General features: G+C 41.5%; 1 protein-coding gene across 1 annotated transcript in view; it reads right to left on the bottom strand.

The window, feature by feature from the left end:
• Positions 1–454: 454 nt before the first annotated feature.
• Positions 455–25,678, bottom strand: part of LOC120843835 — a 43,329-nt gene continuing 18,105 nt past the window's right edge. Inside the window, exons 2-6 of the mRNA XM_040215280.3 lie at positions 23,725–23,863; positions 22,908–23,050; positions 6,321–6,438; positions 3,725–3,850; positions 455–1,119 (exon numbers count right to left, since the gene is read on the bottom strand). Of these exons, the coding sequence (XP_040071214.1) occupies positions 840–1,119; positions 3,725–3,850; positions 6,321–6,438; positions 22,908–23,050; positions 23,725–23,863 (806 nt within the window). The 3' untranslated portion in view covers positions 455–839. The remainder of the gene's footprint in view (positions 1,120–3,724; positions 3,851–6,320; positions 6,439–22,907; positions 23,051–23,724; positions 23,864–25,678) is intronic.

Raw genomic sequence — 25,678 nt, 5'->3', positions numbered from 1 at the left:
CATAAACAGAATTGTTTAGCTCAGCAGTAGAAAGCAAAACATCTACCCTTAAGAAATTGTTTATTAGACTCTTCAGCACTACTGTCACGCATACTGGCCTCCAATACCAGAGCTAACAAAGATATAAAAAAAAAAAAGAAGAAAGTGCTAGGATAGGTCATCAATGTTTCCGGGTCATTAGGTACAGATTATCAACATTACAACGTACTGCTTGCTATCAAAAATATTGTTTATAGACATTATGAAACTTGGTGTGTAGTTAAAAAAATTCGATAAGATTCTATATAAAATATAATAGAACGTTATTAACTTTTGTATCACGAGCCCTTACCTGTATGTACGTCATCTTCTGTTCACGCGATTGCTTAGATGTGCTGATTTAAGAATACGCATAACGGCGGGATTACTTCATGTTCAAACAGCGCATGAAACCTAAACATTTCGAAATTCGCACAAAAAAAAGATGGGAGCTCCTAGTTTTTTTAAACTGCTTCCAGTCAACGAGCGGCTCCCAAGGCTTCCACCTCGCGTTCGTAGCGTCTACTGTGCCTCAAGGCGCTCACCACAGATTATTTCTACAACGCTCGCAACAAACAAATATCGCGACATTATACACACCAAATTTCAACAGGGAGAGTGACAAAGGGCCTTCCCGTGTATTAAGTTCTTTCCTGCCGACAACTGAAGGTCTTCCAAATCTACAAATTTGCGCTCGTGGCTTCTCCATTAGTTTGACTGACTGGTAAGTGGTCGCATTGCAAGTTACACCACGGCGGTGGACGTGGCGTTTATGGAAAGCAACTCGATTCTTGTTTCGAACGACATGACACTCCTTGGTCTCAGCTGAACCGGACCAGGAGAAGGTTGAGCATGACACCCAGGACTGCGAGGGCACCGCCGAACCGATGCACTCGGGCTGAGTTGTACTGCGACACCTGACTGCTGGGGGTCGGAGCCACCGTGTGGAGGACAGTTCTGGGGTACCAAGTGGTCACCGAGACCACCGACTTCTTGGGCCTCCTGGTGCTGGTGCTGGCCATCATCGAGTCGGGGCTAGGGGAGGCCTCCAGAAGACTGGACGCCGGAAGCGCCCTCGCTCGGGGACACTTGTAGGACAGACTTCGGGTAGGAAAGGGGGAAACCGGTTGTATAATTACCATGCAATTCTGGTGGATTGCACAGGGCACTCTCTAGAGGGCGATTCACATATCTGCGCTTGAGTGTGATCGGCTGCGTTGCGACCACGTGTGGCGCGCTTACGACTAGAGGACTCACAATGGCATACGAGCGCCACCTATGAGGCAGTCCTGAAACACTTCCAACCCGGTATAATTAGACTGAAGGTTTTGCAGTATTTTCGAGATACATTTAAAGCAGTACAGCGATGAGAAATGGTCGGCTGTAACATTATCATTATTATTTCGACCCGACGTTGAATGAGTGACGCGTAAAATATACGCAGTCCGCTGCGTAAAATATACGCAGCTAGCTGATAGATAACGCCAGTGTGTTCAGATTCAGATTCCGATTCAAACTTATTTATTTTTCTTCGTCATAATCGGCCAGAAGCGGTCGGTACGCGGTTGATCACACCGAAACTCAAATGTAAGAACCAGCCTTAAAGGCTGGTTCAGACATCTGCAATTCGAGAACGACCGACTACATTACGGTCACTTACGAATGCTTAAGGGCGATTCACACACTTGCGTCAAGTCCGACAAAGTGCGCCTGCAACGGCTTGCGACGTGCAGGTTTCTATGCCAAGAGCTGCGTCGGCTAAAACAAAACCGGTTTTTACCCCGTTTTGTTGGAGCCGATGCAGCTGTTGCGATGGCAACCCGCAAGACGCAAGCCGTTGCAGTCGCACTCGGTTGAACTCATGCGAGAGTGTCAACCAACCATTACGACTAGATGCTACCGCGTGCTACTATGACAGCGCTCGTCGTAAGCGGACGTGAGCGGTCTTACGCAGTCGGTATTGTACTTAAAACGTAGATATATCTGAACGGATTTTAAGAAGCCCCTGCAAGTCTGCTGCCCCAGCGATTCACTCGTAATATTAATAGTTTCTTTTTCCTTAATAGTTCAATTAATTGGAAGGGCGATCGGTATCATTTTTGTCCGTGGGGAATGCAAGTAAAATTATATTATTTTATTTGGTCTTTTAACGATGATGCAGTTTTAATGGTAGGAGGACTGTATGCCTTCGTGCCATTGAGAGAGGAAGTATCGTTCCGATGAGCTTTCTGATTGGCTGAACTGATTAAACGAAGATAGATGATTGGCGTTTCGAGTGCATTATGTCGCAGCATGCACTCATAGACTTCTCAGAATGTGCGAGTTCACGTGTTTTTGTTGCATTGCTAAGGATGTCAAAAAAAAAAATGCAAATGCAAAAGTATTATGCTCCCATGACGGGAGAGAGACGCGCACGAATGAAGATAAACATTTAAAAAAAGTGACAATACTTTTATTTGTACCAGGAAGAGGGGTGTTTCTAATGGCTAACTAAACTGCTTTACGGAGGGTGTGTTTTATCAAGAAAAGTGGAATGGGGGGACATTTTGAAAGTGCACTATGTTGGACGAGGAAGGCGAAATGTGGAGAATTATCTTAAACGAAAACACAAATATGCAACCTACGTAATGCGCAATTTACAAAGCTGGTATATACACTTTTGGTCACTTACATACGCGTTAGTTGAGCAACCCCACCAATCAGAGAAATTACTAATAAATCTTGAAATTGAAGAGCAAAACTCGCACCCGTAACATTCCAACCATAGGGCGGTGGAAATCAAGAGCGTACTAATAAGTGTTTAGTGGCATTTATGGGGTGAAGCGAACGTCTTATTTTGCTTCAATTCGAGATACAGCAAGATAACTTGTACTTACGGTATTCTTCATGGCAGCACAGAATTAAAAATGAAAAAAAAAGATGAGGCATTAGTGACCCTTCAAATCACAATCTATTGCAAAGGTGGCAGCATTGAAAAAATAACGGTAGCACGAAATTCCTGAACCATACGCCTGCATTACTGACCCTTCTTGAAATCGGAGGATATTTGTTTATTTATTTATTTAGTTATTCAAATTACCCCTAAAGGTCTGTTGTGGGAGGGTATCACATAAGGGGAAAAGGGGAGGGGTGCAAGAAAATATATCATAGTACACACAGAAAAAACAAAAAGCATATAAAGGCAATATAAAAAGAAGGAATAAAAAATAATTCTAAGTATTAGTATAACTGCGCAAGAGTTCTTGAAAGCTAGACATATCTTGTTCAGCTGCAATGTCAGCCGGTAGATTGTTCCAGTCGATTATGGCTCGATATGTTCGATATGTTAAAAAGGAGGGGCGATATACACTTTCTTTCTTAACACTTTCCTTCTTAACATATAACATATAGCATGTTAAAATATAACGTTATATACGTAATATGTTGTTCATGGTTATTTCCGTCTTTGTATGTTCATTGGAGTCTAAGGTTCGGCATTAATATGGTACACCATCCTGCCTCTGATTTTGCATTTTCGTTAATTACAAAAGTATGACATTCTCGTGGGTGTTAGTTTGGAAGTGCAAATGTATTCATAAACCCTACAGGTGTCTCTATTTTTTTGTTTATCGCGGCTGACATTAATTTCTCATTTCTTCATGAAAGTGCTCTAAGTGAAGAATAATCAACACATTATGTGTGCCCCGGCGAGTATATATATACTCACGAGTAGTAGGACTTCCCGCAGCGGTCGATGAGGAAGGCCATCGAGTGGTCCATGATGGTTCTGGCTCTGTTGCCGCATAACCGAAGCAGGGGCTCGCTCACGCAGCTCTTGAACTGACTGTACGAGCTGCGAAAGAAATTCACAGTCACAGAATTACGCGGCGTGAGGAGAAATATTTTGGAAAGTCATAGCACAGCGAAGGGTTCACTATAGCTAGGGCTCCGTGTTTTCGGATAAATCCGAAAAACTCCGAAAAACACTCGCCGGTAAAATTTTTGGCAATTCAGATTTATCCGATAAACTCTGAATTGTTATGTGCCCATGCGCCCCCCCCCCCCCCCCCCACACACACACACCCACACACACGCACAGCAAAAAAAAAAGTTTTTTTTTCTCTTTTTTTTTTTTACATTTTGAGCAGCGCAGGATCAATGGTCCTGGGAAAATGACACTATAATTATCGTTCAAGCCTCGGACCGTTGTCAAAAGGTCCTACGGCTTGTCTCGTCAAGGTTGGTTCAGGCAAACAGGTCATCGTAACATTCGTGTCACGACAAAAGCCACTCTTTTGGTTTCCAGTTTGGGCCATGGGATTTGGGATTTAGAGAAAGGAGAGGGTATGTTTCTGGGGGTAACAGTGAAAGCTATGGACCATAGAGGTTGTATAAAATAGGGAAGAGGGGCAGTTGAAACTTCCCTATTACATCCACCTCGCGCGGCAACGGGATAGATTGATAGGGTGACTACGAGCTTCCTTGCGGCTGCCTGCGGCAGTTTATATATTTTAAGGTATCGACAATTATTGAAGCCACACGTGTGTGCGACTTTTGTCGTGGGACAAATTAGTATTTCCAATGACACCAACGCCAAATTCAACTGAAAAAATATTAATTGATACAAGCGCGTTTTATTTTTTTATCTGGCACACGTTTGCATCCGGTTATTATTTATTATTTTTAATATGAAACACTCCGAAATTAATCTCCGAATTTCGGAGAATTAAGGATTTATGAAAAATAAACTCCGATAAACACCGAATTTTCGCTAAAAAATAAACTCCGAAAAGCACCCTCCGAATTTCAAGAAAAATAAACTTCGAAAACACGGAGCCCTAACCATACTATATCATAGTGGTTTGTCGCAGAGCGTAATTCTTGCGAGAACAAAGCGGGGGTTTTCAGAGCTTTCCCTTTTCTGAAAACGAAGTCAACTGTCTACGTAAATTTACAGTAATCTCTGATGCACCTATAGATAGAGTACATTAATTGCGCATACCTGAGAAACGATTGTTTTAAAATTAGTCCGTCCATCACTAACGCAGATAGTTCTTTAACTACTGTTGCGGTAGTCTAGCAAAGCTATAGAACGGCTTTTTATTTTAATAGGAATGTTGGCGTCTAGGTGCAAATATCTGAAATTAAAGCAATAATACCTCGCGGATGTCGTTTACGTTTATTAAAGTAAGGTTACTGTTTGTGTTTCTAACATGAATGTCCCATTTTTGTGTTATGCCAAACACGAACACGCAATATTCAAGTCATTCAGGAAAGCGCTCGAACTGCGTTCACTTCCACTGCAACTCCAGTAATGGCTTGTTTTTGCTGGCGACCGGGTACTGTACAGCGTCTTTTACGCCACTTGTGACTAACTAATGACAAGCGAAAACTAGTGCAGGCTCACGTCTTCTCATCTTGTGTTTGGTTGGAGACATATATGTCATATTTGACACAGACGATGCGGTTCTTCTTTACATCAGTTCCATATGCAGGGTGTCACAAAAGAAAATTTACGCGGTCTTTTTTACCGCAAAAATAAACTAGGCATCGCCGAACGCTCATTCTCCGCCCAAAGGTAGAGCTAGAAGTCACAACCAGATGCCAAAGTTTCAGCCCCATCCGATAAGTTAATCAAAAGTTATTAGTGATTTTCTGAAAATCTCGATGGGAAAATGGAGCCCATTTTCGCCCGTTTTCGGTTTCTGGTGCCATAGAGCCCCATGTGTTTGAAAACCCCGTTGGCCGCCATCTTCCCATTGAAATTCTCAGAAAATCACTTATAACTTTTGATTAAGTTATCGGATCGGGCTGAAACGTTGGCATCTGGTTGTGACCTATAGCACTACCTTTGGGCGGAGAATGAGCGTTCGGCGATGTCTAGTTATTTTTGTGGTAAAAAAGACCGTGTAAATTTTCTTTTGTGACACCCTGTACATGCACGAGCGGTTGCAGTTGGAGTCAAGCACGCAACACAGATATCTAAACCGGCCATCAGAGTCAGTACCTTTTTAAGGTTCGAAAGCTTTCAATTAAAACGTTAAGTGATAACCATTAAATTTGAAAGATAAAAACATAACGTCCTTAGGGGTACTTTTTGAACTTCTAAACTCCACCACAGCTTAAAATGACGCTGTAACAAAAACAATTCGTAAACGTTTCTATTGTGAGCATTTCTTAGCGGACGTTATTACGGAAGCCCAAAAAGAAGGAGAGACCTCATTTTGTCGTTAATCATTTCATTAAAAATAAGAAGTCGCACCAGTGTGTGCGAACGAAGCCATGCAGTGACAACGGCAGCCAAACTTGTTGAAAATGTTTACCAGCAGATGTGGTCGTGTCTGGAGGTCGGGTTGGTGACCTGATCCACCATGGCCGTGTAGAATGTGCCGCAGTTGTCCACGGATACCTTACGGAAGCAGGAAGCGTTTTGCAGGTACTCTGCAAAAATGCGAAGAGAACATGCACCTCTTAAACCAGCCTTTTGATTGCACAGGGAAAGCATGATTACCCGAAGAATAGAAAACGCGATTAAATATGAGCACAAAAGATAAGCACAAGACCGCACCGCAGGTCAAAATACGTCGAAAAATGTTATGAGCCACTCCTCAGTCAATCAGAGCGCGGCATTAGTGCATAAGAAAGACGAAAACCCGATCACGAGGCGAGAAGAGGCAGTGCAAAAAGTCCCTCTTTACCTTAAAGTAGGATTACCGCAAGGCATTTCTGTGGCACCACAATTCAACGGTTTTGATGGATTATCGCTCCACATATCTTACTATGGCATGCTACCGTAACATCTGTTCCGTGTCATATTGATTGTGTCGTGCAGCGTCCTATCGCTGTGCGCAAAATAAGGCTGGACAATTCCTTCAATGCCATGATGTGCCACGTCTATATATCATACTAACCAGTTTCCACGTGGTCATACAGTACCATTTATTACTTAGCTATAAGATTGGGAAGCCCTGAAATAAACGTCGACATATTGATTGAAAATGAAATGCATAGCGCCAACGCGGCTAACAAAGAGCCGCTAGCGGCATGTGCGGCGGTGAAAACTTGGTGGTACTCAAAGTGGCTGTACATGCCACAGCATCCCAAACCAGGGCATATCATATCCCGCTCTGATTCCGTGCCTATTGTGCCACACGATTTCACACCATAGCATACCATATATTATATCATTCCGAGGTTTGTGGGTCAGAATGTTATTATATATCCTCATCATAACATGGATGATGTTATTGTCATATTTTGTACCAAAGTCTGGTGTGCACACGCGTCGGATTGTGACTTGTAACACTTGGACTGATTTTTTTGGAGAGTGGACTACACTCGTTTTTAGCTTAACATGTAAAAAAAAAGTTCTTACAAAAAGTGGTTATAAAAGAAAACACACAAAAAAATCTGTGTTATTTGCGTAACCGTTTCATTAAAAAAAAAAAAAGAAGAAACGATCCGAATTGAGAGGAGCTTGCAAGTTGAACGACCCGCTCCGATGCATACACAGCATGGCGAGGGAAACTGAAACGAGAGAACTTGATGAAGTTCACAGCGCCGTTCAGAGATGGCGGCACGAGTCGTGACAGCGTTCAGCCGCACCCAATGTTGGCTACACTTCACGGCGCGTGGCGTCAGGTCTAGTAATATTTGTTTGCGATCTTTTCTATTCGAATATTACAAACCAAAACAAAAACTATTTTGCTTTTCAAAAATTCGTGCTATTTACGTGGTTCGTGACCCTCGCTTGCCATTTTTCAAAGCACGGCAAAGAAATTGTGCCAACTGTAGGTGCTGAAGATAGACGCATCATCTCATCTTAGCGAATTCATTCATCAAATGACAGTTACCCGCGAGCCACACGCTACGCCTACAATTTAAGTGTCATTCAATGTGTACTGTGTAAAAACGTTGATAAATAGCAACTAAGGTTTCTTTTTTTTTTTTATGAGGAACCATGATATCGGAAAAACCTACTTGACCTTATAAAGGTATAAGGTGATTGCATGAGCATATTTCACAAACGTTCCAAACAAACTAAGGAATGCCATTTTTTTCAATGAAATAAATCAGATTTACTTTATTTAAAATCTGATTGTTTTATTTATATCAAATTTATTTTATTTAAATCACTGTCACTAGAAAATTGTCACTTTTTATCACTGCATGCACTTTTAAACATGGTGGAATGATTGATCAATCCGTCCGATCACTGATAACAATACGGAAGAAGAAATTACCGTAAATTTAGAGTACAGTCAAATGAACAACTTCCGATTGTTGTAACTCCCACAAACTAAAACAAAAACAGCTAGTTTCTTTTCTTTTCTTTTTTAGTTATTTACAAAGTTTTATTTGTCTTTTCTTTTGTATTCTCATTTGCTTGCAACAAGACATCTTCTAGTTTTTGTTCGTTTCTTTCATGTTTTGATTTGCTTGAAATATGCTGTTACATAACTGACGAACAAACTGGAAGGTAGAAAGAAAGCCCAATGCTCTTATTCGCTCAGAAGGGAACTAACTTTTGCTTATGCTCAGCCTGATATAAATCTTCCTTGCTTGATGATTCTTTAATTTCAGTACAAAACAAATGCACATATAAATAAACAAATGATAGACAATGAGTCAATTAAAGCTAAAAATCATTTTCGGGGTTTCTTTTGCAAGAAAGGTTTGATGTACATAAACGTAGTAAAACTGGTCTGGTTGAAATAACGATGTAAATCCTAATTTCAGTCATGATCTAAATCATCTTGATTTTTATTCTCCACCCTGGTTCAGAGCCATTTATCAGCAATCTGGGAAACGTATGTGCTCCTAAAGTATTTACTGTCGATCTCACACACTATTCCCAAACGGGATTTTTTTTCGTTTTCTGTTTGTGGCCAATTTTTAACACGTCAACGATTATTGACCAACAACAGACATGCTCGTCAATATAAATCGTGCGGGAATCATGTTAAAAAACAGAAATCACCAAGTCGCACAGAAGTTTATCAGGAACATTGAACGAGTCAATTCCATCGATTCTTCATCGGTGGTTTTTCTTCTCGTAGAGCAAATAACATATACAAGAATGTATAGTTCATATAGATGTTTACCTAAGAGCTGAAATTAGTCTACCTCAATCGGACTCCTGCTTACGGATCGGTTAATGGTATGGCAAATACTGAACTCTCAGAATTAGTAAGCTAATAACATGGCCTCTTAGAAAATTGTGGTAACGTCCGGAATTCCTAAATGATATTGCCTTCGATCTTGCTTCTTTTAAATTCATATTATTATTCACCACATCACGTCTTTTTCTCTATTTGTTCATTTACTGGACCTTTTTACAGAGTACCGCAAAATATCTCTGACCCCTCGTACCTTTACCATGGCATTCGATTCTGTATCAAGTTAGTGCCAAATCTGCCATTTATCATTAAATGTTCAGAACTGTAAAGTTTAGCCCGTTTGTCGTCAAGTTGAAAAACATGTTTTTTTTTTGTTTTGTTTTTAAGTGTTTTTTTTTAACGTATGGTTAGAACATGTATGGTGATTGACTGATTAAAAAAATGCGGGGCGCGAAGTATTATGGTCTCGTTTCTTGTTCTGTGATCCGTTCTGAGTAGTTCTTACAACCTAATGCCTCGTCCTCGTGGGCTGCTGAGCGATAAGAAGATACTAACGACTTGCCACGCCTTGCGTATCTGAAGCTATCAGTAACCGTAGGTAGTTAAGAATACCTGGGTCTTAAAAAGCCACCTTACACACTTAATTATTGTTCATTTATTTGATATCCACATCGCCCAGTGGGCATTACAGTAAGGGTGATGGAAATAAAAACAAAACATATCGCAGAACAAAAATAACAACAATTAAAAATCATACAGGAGGAACATGCCAATATATACAGCAATAATATGAGAACACGATCAACAGCAAGCACAGGTCGAACAAAGTAAACCGTCAAAACGAACCGCAATAATACGATTTAACCAAAAAAGGATTGAACGTTATGAAGCTCTGCGAGTGAGTCGGGCAGCACGTTCCAGCATTAATTGTCTGGGGGGAAATGGATACAGTACGTGTGAAAAATATTCGGATTTTTTTTTTATTGCTAGCCTGAAGAGAGGCATGATAGGGTGCGAATAGGTATCTTGATTTATCTTTCCCGATGCTATACCGTAATATAGATTATGCGTAGACTTGAGACGGAGGCACTTTCGCCTTAGTTGTACAGGTTTCCATCCGAGCTGGAGCTTTAATTGAGAGACACTATCGTGACAGTTATAGTTATTTAGCACATATCTCGCAGCCTGATTCTGAATTCGTTTGATTCCGTTTATATATATATATTTGTGTACGCGGGTCTCAAATAATGCAGGCATAGTCCAGAATTGGGAGGACGTACTAAAAGTAGAGGTTTTTTTTCGAGTGAGCTGAAACGTTTCTGAAATTGTGACGCAAAAGATGCAGCATGTCGCTGGCCTTAGAACGTAATTGCTTCACGTGATTATTCCGTCTTAAATCATCGGTTAAGAGAACCCCGAGATATATTGCCTCAGTACTAAGTTCCAAAGGGTGATTGTTTAGTTTAAAAACTGCAGAGTAAATTTTATGTTTTCTAAAGAATCGAACATGGACACATTTGGATGCATTAAGATACATTTTCTATTTATCTCACTACTCTGTTATCTTATTTGAATCATTCTGTAGGACCTGAACGTCATCGTCTTCGGAGACTTATTTGTATAAAACGCAGTCGTCAGGATACAACCTGATACTAGATGTAACTCCATGCGGGATATTATTAATAAAGATTAGAAAAAGGAGAGGGCCTAAAACAGAGCCTTGTAAAACACCTGAAGTTATAGTTCTAGATATGATGAATGAACTCCATTTATTATGACACACTGTTTCCTATTGTCGAGATAATTGGCTATCAACTGCAAAATATTCGCATCGATGTTTACACTAAGTAGTTTATGCAGTAAAAGGAAGTGATTCACTACGTCAAAAGTTTTAATGAAATCGAGAAAAATACAATCAGCTTCAAAACGTTTATGAAGTGCACAGGCAGGGTCGTGATAAAACTCCAGCAGTTGCGTGTTGCATGATAGCCCTGCGTGGAAACCGCGTTAAACTGAGGTAAAAAATGATTTTTTTTTAATTTAAATGACATGAGGTGTAAAATAAGCTATGTGTTCCAATATTTTACAGCATTCACTCTTTAGGAAAATAAACCTGTAGTTCTCGACACTATTTTTTTTACCGTTCTTATGCATTGGATCTAGATTTCCCAACTTTCAATCATCAGGCAGGCGTCCACTTTCTAGCAACTTCGTAAATATTAATGCCGCTCGTAGATCCGAGCAAACAACGCTCGGTCACAGAATTCTAGAAGACTCGCGTTTATTCTTACTCGAGGCGTAACTTGAGATAGTCACGCACACTAGATAAGAAGCTGCGGGGGACCTTGTCGAGTCATTCTCGCTCTTGCTTGCTGTTACGCCGCCAAATCGCCGCCTGCTTTCTGCTGTCTCGACGCTCGTTCTTTATGTTGGTTGCCACAAGTTCGCCGATTAAACTTTTATTTTCAGTTCACTGTTCATCCTCTCGTCACCTGCGTTCATGACAATATTATCAGTAAGTACAACCTCTCATCCGGCGTGCATGTTGAACACGCCATTTCAAACGCAAACCCAATACTTCGCTATTTGAAACAAAACTTTTACTTTGCCTTCTGAACCCGGAAACCATTTATTTTCAAAATTTCAGTTCGACCTAACCTTGAAGAGACATGTGTTATCTAAGATCCTAGCACTGAGACCCTTGTCAGTGCTTTGAAAGCCTTCGAAGATAGATCGAGGTGTTAATTCATTGTATTTATCATCGTAACTAATCTTCAACCTTGATAAAAAAAATAGCTTATTCCTCACCTTTGCTTATAGCACAAGTCTTCTAGTACGTGTCTGTTTAGCAAATTATATTTTGAAACCGCATTCTTGAAGGCCCAACTATTCTGCATTCTCAAGAAAAAAAGGGTGTAAAATGGTGCATTGTTACACCCTTTGTCCCATATAAGACACCCAAAACTTCGATTCGACGTACAGCGACCTACAGTCGAACAGACGGCCCAAATTTTTACCAGGGGCTTGATAGCCGTGTGGTACAACTTGTTAAAATAACTAATGTACGTTATACTGACAAGAAAAAAAATAAGCGGGGTTTTCTTGGCCCTACTGTAAAAACTCGGTGTTTTCTTTATTATTTCCCTCCCCTATCGGATAATCGTATTTTTAATGAACACTTTGATACATTGGAAAAAGAAATTGACTTTTCAAAGTTCAGGGTGCACATTTATGGTGATTTTAACCTACCTGGTGCCAACTGGCAGTCAGGATTTGTTGCTAGTCAAAACAGTATGACAGCAAGCAAGTCGTCTCACCTATTGAATTTCATACATTTTAATGGCCTTAGTCAATTAAACGGGTTTGATAACAGCGCTGGGAACGTCCTTGATCTTTTTCTTTCAAATGTGCCAATCATCGGCTTAACTCTTGCCGATGTTTCACTTGTTAAGGTTGACGCTTTTCGCCCACCCTTTATTGTTGCCTTCCATAATTCGTTGAAATCTGCAGCTCTCCCAAAGCAGACGTATTACTCCTTCAACACAGGCGATTATTTTGGTCTTTATAGGTTTTTTGAAAATTACGACTGGTCATCCATTTTGAAGGACGATTCTGTCGACTCAGCGGCGAAGTCGTTTACGACGGTAGTGAGAAATGGAATGGAAAACTTTATTCCAAAACGGTCATCGAAACCTAGAAAGTATCCTTCGTGGTATTCTAAAGATCTAATATATTACATAAAGAAAAAATCACATTGTCACAAATTGTACAAAAAAAAATGAATCGCAAATGTGGTATGCTAAGTTCAGCATTTATCGGTCTCTTGTTAAAAAATTGTTTATTCATGACGAGTGTGTGCATTTAAACGCAGTAGAAAATAGTATTTTTCACAAACCAGATAAGTTTTGGAAATTTGCTAGACAACATACAAAAGGCAGTACACACGGTATCTGTCTAAGAAGAAATTCTGATTATCTGTCTAACCCGAAGGATATCGCTAACTTTTTTGCAAGTTATTTCAGTAATTGTTTTTCCTCCGATGTTCCTAAAGATAGTGCATTTCTTGACGATCCTGTCTACTCTGATGTTTGTGCAGTAGACAAAGTCACTGTTAGCGAGATCTTGGCGGCTATAAGGAAACTGAAGCCGAAACTAACATCTGGTACAGATCATGTGCCTAACTTTATTGTTAAAGGTTGCTCGAATCTTTTTGCGCCTATCTTAGAGCATATATTTAATATTTCATTGAGTAAGGGTATATTTCCATCTCTGTGGAAAGAGTCTATTGTTGTTCCTATTCATAAGACGGGGGATACTTCGCAAGTTGGGAACTATCGCCCTGTATCATTGCTATGTCCTTTTTCAAAAGTATTTGAGATAGTGATGCACACCCGTCTGTCTTTTTATTTCAAGCGCTGTATCAGTTCTTTTCAGCACGGTTTTATCAAGGGGCGCTCAGTCGAGACAAACCTCTGTACCTTCCTTGATTATTCAGTGCCTTTTGTTTGTAATCGCGGTCAAGTTGACGTTGTTTATTTTGACCTCTCGAAAGCCTTTGACAAGGTGAACCACGCTTTGCTGCTGCACAAATTGTCACGTAATGGCGTTTCTCCTGTGCTTTTATTATGGCTTGAAAGCTACCTGACTGACCGTCGTTGTGTCGTACGCATTTTAAATAACTTCTCTGATCCTTTTTATCCGTCATCGGGAGTACCACAGGGCTCCAATTTGGGTCCACTATTGTTTTTGATCTTTATCAATGAGATATCTAATTGCGTAGTAAACTCAAACGTGCTGTTATTCGCAGACGACATCAAGCTCTTTTTAAGTATTAGTTTGATCGATGACTGTGACCTTCTTCAGAGTGACGCACGCATATTTTAGACTGGTGTCGGGAAAATTGCTTAATCATCAATTCAGAAAAAAACGAAGGTCATGTCTTTCAGTAAAAAACGTGAAATTATACACTATTCATACTCAATTGATGATAAGTGCATTTTAAGAGTATCATCGCTTCGTGATCTAGGAGTGTACTTTGACACTACTCTATCCTTTGGCTGCCATGTCGCCCATATTGCCTGTTCTGCATTTAGATTACTTGGAATGATTACTCGATTAACTAGAAAGTTTGCGAACTATGCTTGTTTCCTTCGTTTATTTTGTTCTATTATCAGATCGAGACTAGACTTTGGCTCTGTGGTGTGGAATTCACTGACACTACATGATGCAGCTAAAATAGTCAGTTCAGACACGTTTTGTGCGCATAATCTATGACAAATACCTTGGCCGAAGGCATTTTTACAACTATGAACTCCTGCTCGACAAATTTGGCCTACAGTGTCTATCCCTCAGAAGATTATTGCGCGATGTTGCCTTCTTATATAAAATAGTTCACGGGGACATTGACTCAACACTTTTGTTCACAGTGAACTTTAACGTACCGACTCGCTCAAATAGGACAGCTCTCACTTTTTATCCCCACAATCAACACATGACATCACCAACAACAAGAATGCAGACAAGTGTAAACAATCTTGGGCATGAAAAGTTTGATATTTTTGATAGCTACGTAAATCTCAGTAGACAATTAGATGAGATTATTTTCCGTCGCTAAAAATGTACTGTCGTGTTTTGTTGCATGCTAGTTTTATCAGTTGAGCATGTTTTACAGTTGCGCAATTTGTTTTTTTTTTCACTGTGCCACATTGTAGACCTTTGTTGGTTGTTAATTGGCACAAATAAAGGCATTATGATGATGATGATGATGATGATGGTCCTTGATACGTACTTTAGCTATTTAAGAAGTTATATCGCACCGTTATCAAGCCCCTTGCGAAATTTGGGGCCGTCTGTTCGACTATAGGGCGCTGTATGTCGAAATGAAGTTTTGGGGTGTATTATATGGGACAAAGGGTGCAACGATACACCCTTTTACACCCTTTTTTCTTAAGAGTGTGGAACTTGTCATGTCACCAAGATTCATGAAGTCGAAATCCCGCGGTGTCATACCAAAGTAAATTATAGGTCATTCATACGTCAGACAGTTTTTCACTGCTTTGCCGCACTGCATTCATCGCCATAATTATTAATATTATTGCATCCATATCACATGGGCCTGTTTCTTTAAAATGCTACTGGATACTCCCCTTCGTAATTTATTCGGGTCCCGAAGGTACAAACCACGATGGAGCAAACAAATAAGCAATTAAATATAGTAGTTGCGCGCGCGGTCATAATCACAATCAACTATATGAATATAAGCATAAATCAGTGTTCATATAAAACAACATTTATGACGTGTTCGCAGGGTGTGAAACTACGAAGGAAAGGTTCTATCTGCGAATACACCCATCACCTGGCACTCACAATGATTTCATTAAAGTCCACCATAAACAAGAGCGTATACAGTATATAGACAACTGGAGAAACGTCGACAAACATAAACCCTGACACGAGGCTCAAGCTTGGTTAGGCATTTAAAGCTTTTTAAACTGTACGGCCTCGCCGGGACGCATGCGAAATTTTTTGGTCGTCTGCTAAATAGGCTAATCATGTGCATGGTGGTTTTAATTTTTCGAATCGATGGATGGATGGATGGATGGACTAGATTGTGTGGTGGCTTGCGCCACCTATTTAAATAATATTTCTATAGTACTACACGCTGTAGAGGCCAGTTTTTTCCCAAGTTAACCTCTAGCCTTTCTTGATTTTAGCCATTTTTCTTACAGCCTTCTTTCAGTTTATTCCACCTGGAGCAGCTCAGTAAGCCTAAAAGCTAAGTGTCTCAACGCTCCATTCCCTGACCGTATATGTGGACGCCGTGAATATGGTGCTTAGTGCATGCAGTGTGGGCGCAACGGGAGACATTACGGTTCGAAAGGGAAAAAAAAGGGACTTCCTGAGCGTTGTGGCAGAAAGCTCAGGCGTTATTGGTTCGCTAGGTTGCGGACTGTTTTAACATTTTTTTACGAGTGAAACCAACGCGTTTCCTGCAATTTTAGATAAAGCTTTTCGTTACAGCCTGCAATGTATATACCAAGTAACGAGAAAGCTAACTTGTTGTTACTTTGAAGCTAATATATAACTTTTTAAAGTAATTATGCAAGCATTTAAATGCATTTATTAAAAGTAATTACAAGAATGATCCGATTACTTTTGGGAATATTAAAATTACTCGGAACCGTTACACTTTTCCGCTTTATTCCTAATGGCGCCATTCGTTCGGACAAGCAAATACGGTACAAGTTTCCTACCAACTAATCGTCGAACCACTTTACGACCGGAGGATGGTTTTCTAAAATTTATAATTAAGACGATAAGTAGTTTTATAGTTCGGTGACTCAAATTCATTCCAATCCAATTCAGTCCAATCCAATAACGAACAGTACGAAAAACCCGTTTTGAAACCGTCAGAAAAAAAGCGCGTTTTGAAAAGTTGAAGACATAGAAAAACTAACGGTTACACTTCTTCAAGTAATGACATATCAGTTTTCATCTCGAGTAATTGAGTAATCCAATTTAATACTTTTTACCCTTGAGTTATTGTAATTGTAATCGATTACTTCCTTTCGAGTAACGTGTACAACAAGACTCCTCAAGTTCAACTTTTTTTTAGAATTCTTGCGTCTCCCCTATCGCCCTTTTTGAATCTCAAGGGACTCATGATGCGGTCTGCACCTTCGTGCGGTGGTATGGACTTGCCGAGCCCCGGTGGACCCGTCTCCGGACACTGTCTGGGACGCGTTTCTTTGCTTGTATGATGTATGATTGATTTCTCTGCAGACATGTTCGAAACATGCACTTGCACGAAGCAGACATTGCTTCGAAAAATGCCCGGCGCGTTTCCGCCGATAATTTCGTCATCGTGTCTCTCAGCGTGTGCCGTGTCTTTCTTTATAACGAACGAGTGTGACTAGGGCTTTGCAATCCATAATGACACGTTCCAGCATTTCTATTGTATCTCTCCACATAACGTGCTCTACGTAAAGGCCAGATCAGTTCTTGTGTGCCGCCATCTGGCGCCAACCAGCGCAAGCTTACAAATTCCGGTACACTGTGGACGCCGTCCAGGGTCCCTAAGCTCGTCAAACAAAGTTAGAATCGAAAGTTCTCAGAGCGCGCCGATTGGACGTCGACGAAAAAAAGCGCAGAGTCATCGTCGTGATAGGCCGACCGGTGCGCTCCGTCAACTTCGGCCCCAAACTTTGTCGGACCGCAAACGAAGCCGTCGTTCGCCCGATTTTTGCGGAACCGTACCGTCGGTCGCGTATATGACCTCCATGCAGTCGATTTCCGCGTCGTAGAAAGTGTGCTCTATTGGTATCCTGTCTAATCACTATCCACCACGACACACAGAAAAAGGAGGAAACTCAGTGTGTGAAAGAGGGAGAGAGAGAGGGTATTGGATGGTGAGTATAGTGGCCGTTTCCTGCCTACTCATTCGACCGTTCCAGCGTACGCTTTATTAATTTTTTTTTCTTTTTGCGGCTGGCGTACCGTCGAACCGTTGTAAGGCCATGCTACGCTTCCTGGACATTGGCCGCACCCGGTGGTAGTACATTGTCGCCGGGGGACGGACTTCCTCCGCCGATCCGCTTTGGTTGGCGATTTTACCACGCTGTCCGCTTGGAGTAGGCGTCGATTCGGCGTTGCATGTCGATGACCGCCAGTTTTGTGCTCTATGACTTGTATACGAACTATACTACGCATTTTATGGTTTAGAATAGGCCAGCAGTATAAAAAATAAGCGATGGAATAATGCGATGAAACTGGGTGTCCCCTGAAGCGTGTGAGAATGATTCAACGATCATTCGGCGTTGTCAGATGAGCAAAGTAGAGTGGATATCTTGGTTCCACTTGCGTCTGGCGCGGGACTCTCCAAATATATTTGCTTAAATTTGCGAGCTAACTCCTAGCCTTCATTACAACTATTCTGTGTAGTTCATAAAGAGCACTGAGCTCTCGACGAACTTGACGAAACTGTTAAAAGGGGAGCTTGGTAACGAAGTGGCGCACTTCCTAATGTCGCAATGTGGCAGTCGGGTAGTTCAGCATGGTCGAATGCATTTCATGCGGTATTTTACCTATCTTAGCCAGCAGTAAACTTGGCCTTCTCATGTTGGCGTTGACCATACAGCTCAAAACTTAAACACGACAGATAAGGTATCCCTGCCTAGTACCCCTTTTTATATTCATCCGTTTTGTCATATCTTCCCCTAGTTCTAACTAGCATTCCATGTTTTCAGAGTTTATTTCTTCTAAAATTCGGAAAGGTTTTTTTTGTAGTTTTTTTTTTTTTTTTATCCACAAAGTTCGGAGTTTATCGGAGTTTATATATGATGATTTCGGGATTCTCCGAAATTCGAAATACAGTTGTGCAGTGTGCCAATCTTTTTTTTTTTTTAAATTAAATATAAAACAAATTATTCGTACACAATCCTGCCCTAAACTCGAAGGAGCTAACTTGTATCGCATGATAGTTCTTCGACTGGATTTGGCATTCGCGTCCTTGCCATTACTAACACTGTCTGTCCCACAACAAAAAGGTAAAAACCAGTGCTGCTTTAATAAACGTTAATACTTTAAAAACACTGAAATTCTTGCCATCACCATTGGAAAGCGTCCCTTAATTCATCGAGTCAACATTCAAGTTTTTAATTTTGTTCCACAAATTTTTGTTTCTCTCATCGTAAATCAGTAAAGGAAAACAAGCCAGAAGGGCCTGTTTTCCTTTACTACGAATTTGATACAAAGTGTTTACCGCAGTATGTGGCATACTGTGGGTCGTGACCCCAAAAGAGGTTGCGACAGATTCAGCGGGAGTTCGAAAAAACAAACTTGACTTCTCTGCGGTGGCGTCCACAAAAACTAAGTACATATCGCAGCTCAACATCAATCTGCAACTGGGATTTGCGTTTTTCGGGCTATACCCTCGTTTTAAGGGACTGTTTTAACGAACAATCTCAGCGTAGTCATCATAAAACGCCATAACCGCCGGCATGCGTTTTTGTTTTTTTGTTGTTGTTTTTTCTTTTTTTTGGGGGGGGGGGGGGGGCGGGTGTAATTTATAGTGGCTGATTTATTCTGACTTTATCAATTGTCGAACTACAATTTAGCGTTATTTGGGGAATTAATACGCATGCACTGAAATTGAGGAGTTTGTCATTGCGATGCGGCCAGTTCCAGGGGGGGGGGGGGGGAGAGAAGGAGGGATTGCGACGCAATTATTGTTATATTTTAGATGGGTCAAGCTAGTATCCGAGTTTGGGAAGCACTGTGTTAACACAAATAAATAGGCTTACAACGTCGGTTGTTTTCTAAGTACGTACATCTTGTAGTTTGCCCAGTACAGCCTCTCACTTTCCCCATCTCTGCTACGTATCCTCTACCATCTGCTTCGCCCCCATTCTTCCGGAGCTTTTCGGTCCGTAATTATTTTATTTTCTGCCTCTCTGTCTCTTAATTTTAAGGTCTAACTTTGTTACCAGCATAATGCATAATTTCAACACCATCTGGCCATGTCTACGTGTCGCTAGAAACTCTTTGTTTTACATTTTTAATTATTTTTTTTTGTTCCATAGCACCGCTCTTATATCTAGATATATTCTTTATATGTACCTTTTCTCCTTAAACCGCTCTGTCATTTTTCGCTCGTACGTGCATTATTTTATCATCTCATCATACCTGATTATATTCTGAAGCGCTGCTTCAAATTCCTTTTATCAAAACAACTTTCCAGGCCATCTTGTGGCCAGATGAGTAGACACTGGTAGTAAACGTCAGGGTCGGTTCAACAGCCCCCCTCCATAACGATCAGTTCCCATCGATCCCGAAGAATGTGGCGTGTTTATGCGCCGTTTTCTTCCTTCCTCCTTCGGCGATTGAGCTGGCTCCCTTGCAGGCCAATCGACCCGCATGATCAACAAGAAAGCAACCATGGTCTCAGGTTACCCCCTAAACATGAAGAGCATACATAATAAGTGAATCGACTGATCACTCCGGTGCTTTACCGCGTCAGTTTTCACAAATTTATACCAAGGGAGCCTTTAATACTTTTATATAGGGATTGTCTCCTCAGCGTAGGAAACCCGTAACAATATAATCTATTTTTAAGGCGGGAAACCTTGAATATATTAAATGGACTTTTTGCTCCGTTTAGAGTATGAACATTTTGCTTGGTTTCTTAACAAAAGCAGCTCCGGCATTAGCTGTTTTGGCTGCACATTTGAACCATACGACCATACTTAGATGTGACCAAATCGCGGTATAGTTCACCAGATGTGTAAACCGATTTTCCAAATAAAACTGAATTCTCGTCGGATTTTGATCAGGTAGTTCGACCAAGGCCCAATAACCGATTCGGGGTACTACGATAGTAAATAAACTACGATTCAGCAAGGATGTCTTCAGGCAGCAAGTGCATTGAGATTGCAACAAGCTATGAGTCGTCAAATTGTTGAAGTTTTATTTAGCTCATCTTAAAACAGCGCGAATGTTACACGGGCGGTGGAAAGAAGTGGACGATACAAGCGCTAACTAACAACTGAGGGTTTATGCTGGATAAACCGCGAAAAAACGAACGGAAACACATGACTCTTTAACCTTGATGGAATGGCATGCCTGCGCATCCCAGAATAGTGTGCTATCAGTTAAACAATTCTATGGCCGATCTTCCCGGTGTAGCTGTTCTATCTCACTGTCCATCAATGCCAAGAAAGCCTGACTCACGCAGGTGGGGCTTTCCTTTTTTTTTTTTTTTTATTCTGTGAGCTTCTACGATCTCGCGAGTCTCTTGATCTCTATTTTTATACAACACGATGTCACTTTTTGTAAAGGTGTACATGCGCAGCCACGGCAGTACAATGGCCAGTGTGAGCCCGCGGTTGCTGTTAACGAACTACGGTGCTCCCGGAGGCGAATGTTGAGGCATCTCCCCGTTTGCCCGTTGTACACCTTCCCGCACGAGAAGGTTATCAAATATACGACGCCCTTTTTGCATGGTATGAACTCGATGTGGTGTTTCTTTGTGTTCGCGCGTTTTTCCACAGCGGAGCATATTCCGCTCACCATGTTACGTGCCGAAAACACAACGTCTAGCCCATATCTTGAGGCGGCTCTTTTAAAATCGTGCGACAAGCGGTGCATGTAAGGGATGACTGTCAGATACTTCTTTACTCTTTTCCGTAACTAGACCCCGCGCCTCCCCTTTCATACTTTTTGCTATTGTTTCCGCAGCCGAGGCGATTACCGACTCTGGGTAACCGGCGTCTCTTATACTCCGTTTCACCTTCAGTCCGAGCGCAATGGACGCCACGAGCCACCCCAGACGATCCAGCGCCGGGAGAAAGTCGCGTGACCTGCCGGTGGGGCGGGGCGACACAGAGAGCTCAAGGTCGCATGACACTCCCTCAACGCCGCATTGGCTGGGATGGCATCTAGCGTCCGCTGTGCTCGGACGGAAGGTGAAACGGAGTATAGTCTCCCTACCTGGGCGGAAAGGCTCCTTTCCACTCCGTGGAAGCAGGACTTTTTTTAACACCCAACGGATACATGACTCAGTACTACCTCTTATGACGAGCTTATAGTACCCAATCGAAAATCAAGGAGAGTTTTTGAGGTTCTGGGATGATTCCACCAACACACGTGGCTTTTGCTCACGTCTGCGCAGAGATTCAAAAACTGGATTGTATGGTTCTTAGGGTCTCAAATGTGAACCCCAAACCCAGACATTGCTCCCTGAACGCGTTGAGCACTAAATCAAGGGTCCAACTAAAGTCCCTTTTTTTTCCACGGAAACCAGATAATCGTTTACCTATTTGAATATCTTCTTTGTGAGCGCCTTCACCAAACTCTCTAGTGTCCTGTCAACCTTTGCAAGGAAGATATCCCACAAAACAGGTGCTACCCTAGTCCCTATGCATACCCCGAACGTCTGTACAAGCACCTTAGCGTGCCACCCTATAAAGGTAGACCTCAAATAAAACGACAACACTTCGAGAAAGATGTCGACAGAAATTTGTCGTTGAAACCTAAACACAATTTAATCATTGAAATTCTTAATGCACTCTTTTACGCTAAGCATGAATTCATCACGGCGCATTGAATAGTAGAGATATTCAACGTCAATACTGAACGCAGCACAGCCCCCCGGGTTGCTATCGGTAAGGTAGGCAGTAACGGCCATGGAACTAGAGATACTGAAAAAGTCCTCGACACGCAACGTGTCGAAGTGCTTCGTGAGATTCCCAGATTTAGTTTGCCAAAGAATACAGAGTGAATCTAAGGAATTTTTACAATGTAAAACTACCGCAGCATTCGGCGACTCACTGTAGGAAATTGAACTTTACCTCGATGGCGTAGTTTACTTCTCTACGAGTATTTTCTGTGCGGCATTTCTAGTACTACTAACTACCTGCTTCAGAAATAAAAAAACAAAAAAGTAATACGTTTTTTTTTATGAAAGGAAATTACCTGATAGGGACAGATTAAACATCGGTTATCTTGTGTTTTGACTTCAAGAACTAACACGGCTTGCATCGTTCCCAAGCATTTGAAAACTCCTAATTACTTGGCATCGGCAGTGATTTATCTGAATACACACATCGGAAGACAAACTATATCGATTTGCTCTTATTGGCTATTGTGTGCCATACAAAGGATGAGTTTATATATTTTATTTCGAGTGACACCAGCACGATGTCCACCAGCTGGAAAAAGTTATCTTTCTTTGACAACTCGCCCATCTCATCCGGTTCATTTTACGTGGTGAGCCCTTATTTGAGACGGGCTCACCTCTCTGGTAGCGTTCAGAACTGCAGATAGCGTGGACGGTGTCGATAGAATCTCCGACAGCGTTGTTGAACTTGGCCCTCTGGTCCTCGGTGGCGCAGTCCGTGACGTAGCGCCGGATGCAGTCCACGAACCGACTCCACATCCTGAAAGCCGCAATAACTCGAGATAGTTGCTTACTACTCCATCAAACATCAATTTCCATTGGAACCATACTACATTCGTTTTTTCCTCTGTCTACGGCCAAAGCTACGAGCTCTCAGCAACAATCTCGAGTTCTTAGCCCATACGTTACACTGATGGAGAAGATCCGTGCTCAAGCAGAGCCAAGTCCTGTAGCTTAGGGACATGAAATTAGTAAAGAAATGCCTTGGTCAGTGACTGCTCGTTATATGAATATCTTCACAAAATTTATATAAGCTTATTTTCTAAATTACTTTTTATGACGCGAGATTATTGCATTCTAAGCATTCTATTTTATGCGCATGTTTTAATTGATGGGAAAAAGTGTAACTCAGATCCCTATCGGAAGGTTACTCACACGAAAGTTTTCTCCTCGATCTTATTTACAAATTGAGCGCAAAAAGGCTCACAATGGTTTTGGCTTAAAAAATAGCGACGTCTCAAGTCTAATATTCACGAATCAATCTATTACCTCGAAAAGTAATCAAATTACCCGTAAGTATTATCTCATATTGACGGAGCACTATTATAAAACAATTACGAGATCATGTTCGAAAGAATTGATCGCGAGTAATCTAATTACGTTTAATGCGTGTGGTGCAAGTCTGACAGGTTGTTGCGAAAGAGCGCGGCTCACTTGCACATGTCGTCGACGTCCACGATGGTGGTTGGGAACATGTAGCGGAGATCGTTCAGGAACGGTTTCACCAGGTCCGTGCAATTGCGCAGCTTGGACTCGCAGCTGGTCGGTCCTCTGGCGTTGGCCAGAGCCGCCACTAAACCAAAACAACAGCAAAAAAAAAAGGGTATTTGACATTTTGAAAAGTTTCAACTGTATTTGATAATAAGGCCAAACAGCTGGATGGCACGCTGGCGCCATCTACGACGTGGCCCTGGAACTGCATTCAACTAGAGCGAAGGTTCTGCAGTATTTGAGGAATCAAATGTACGTAATATTATGAGAAATTGTTGTTTATAACATTTCCAAATGTTTTCTTTTCGAAATCATTAAAAACGAATAATGCGCGAAAAAAAAAAAAGAATAAAATATGTGAAAACCCCAAGTCGTTCCCCAACTGCCCGATAGATGGCGCCAGTTTGTTCTCCCCTCGGAACATTTACAAAGATAACAAGGTGATTATAACATGGGAAGGAAAGGCGACAGGGAAAATAGAGATAAGACGAGGCCTTAGGCAGGGGTGCCCGTTATCGCCTTTGCTGTTTATGTTGTATCTGAGAGGATTGGAGGATAGACTAGAGAAGAGTGGGCTTGGGTTCAACCTTTCTTACAGTAAGCTAGGCCAAAAAATTCAGCAATCCTTACCGGGATTGATGTATGCGGATGATATTGTACTAATGGCTAACAACAGGACAGAGTTGCAGGAATTAATGAGCATCTGTGGTAGGGAAGGAGAGGAATTAGGTTTAGAATTCAGTAGCGAAAAATCGGCAGTCATGATTTTTAACGAGGATGAAGTTGAGAGGCTGAAGATACAGAATATTACAGTTGAGAGAGCTAGTAAATACAAGTATCTAGGAGTATGGATATGCGATGGTGCAGAATATCTCAGAGACCATGAAAAGTATATAATAGGTAAGGGCAACAGAAATGCAGCTGTAATGAAAAATAGAGCACTTTGGAATTACAACAGGTATGAGGTGGTGAGAGAGATTTGGAAAGGGGTCATGGTGCCTGGCTTGACTTTTAGAAACGCAGTGCTATGCATGAAATCCGAAGTGCATGCGAGACTAGAAATAAAACAGCGCGGAGTAGGTAGACTGGCTTTGGGGGCACATTGCAAAACGCCAAACCAGGGAGTACAAGGAGACATGGGATGGGCATCGTTTGAGAGCAGGGAAGCGGTGAGCAAGGTAGAATTTGAGGATAGGTTGAGGCAAATGGACGGGGAGCAATGGGCACGAAAGGTTTTCAGCTATTTATACATGAGGAGTGTAGACACAAAGTGGAGACAGCGCACTAGGAAATTAAGAGGAAAGTTTTTGGGCTATAGCGAAGATACGGAAGAGCAAGTCTCAGTTAAGAAGAAAGTTAAGGCCACAGAAAGAGATTGGTGGCTAGAGGGAATGCAGACAAAGACGGCTCTGGTAAGCTATAGATTAAACAAAAGAGTTATTGCCAAAGAAAGCATTTATGATAATTCTAGGGGAAGCTCATTGCTGTTTGCGGCAAGAACGGGTGTTCTGCGAACCAGAACATACAGAGTGAAGTACCAGGAAATTGATACAGTGTGCACTGCTTGTGGAGAGGAGGAGGAGACGGCTGAGCACTTGATACTCTACTGTAAAGGGCTTCACCCTATGCCTACCGAAGACAACATAGATTTAATAAAGTCATTGGGTTTTAGAGACAGCGAAGGGAGAGTGGATTTCAAGACTGTAGAGATTACCAAGCAAAGATTAAGTGAATGGTGGCAGAAATCGAGAGAAAACTAGGTATTTTCTTCTCCACTGATGGCAAGGGGGTTTCATAGCCTCACCTTCTTTGCACTGCGGAGTGAATATAGATTTCACATTTAAATATTCTAAGCTTAAATGGTAAAACAAAATGGCTAGGTGGCGTAAGCTACCGC

The sequence above is a fragment of the Ixodes scapularis genome, unplaced genomic scaffold, assembly GCF_016920785.2.
Source record: "Ixodes scapularis isolate PalLabHiFi unplaced genomic scaffold, ASM1692078v2 PGA_scaffold8__174_contigs__length_109621045, whole genome shotgun sequence".
Taxonomy (NCBI): Eukaryota; Metazoa; Arthropoda; class Arachnida; order Ixodida; family Ixodidae; genus Ixodes; species Ixodes scapularis.
Note: the sequence above shows the minus strand (reverse complement) of the source record. Positions and strands in the feature narration are given on the sequence as shown.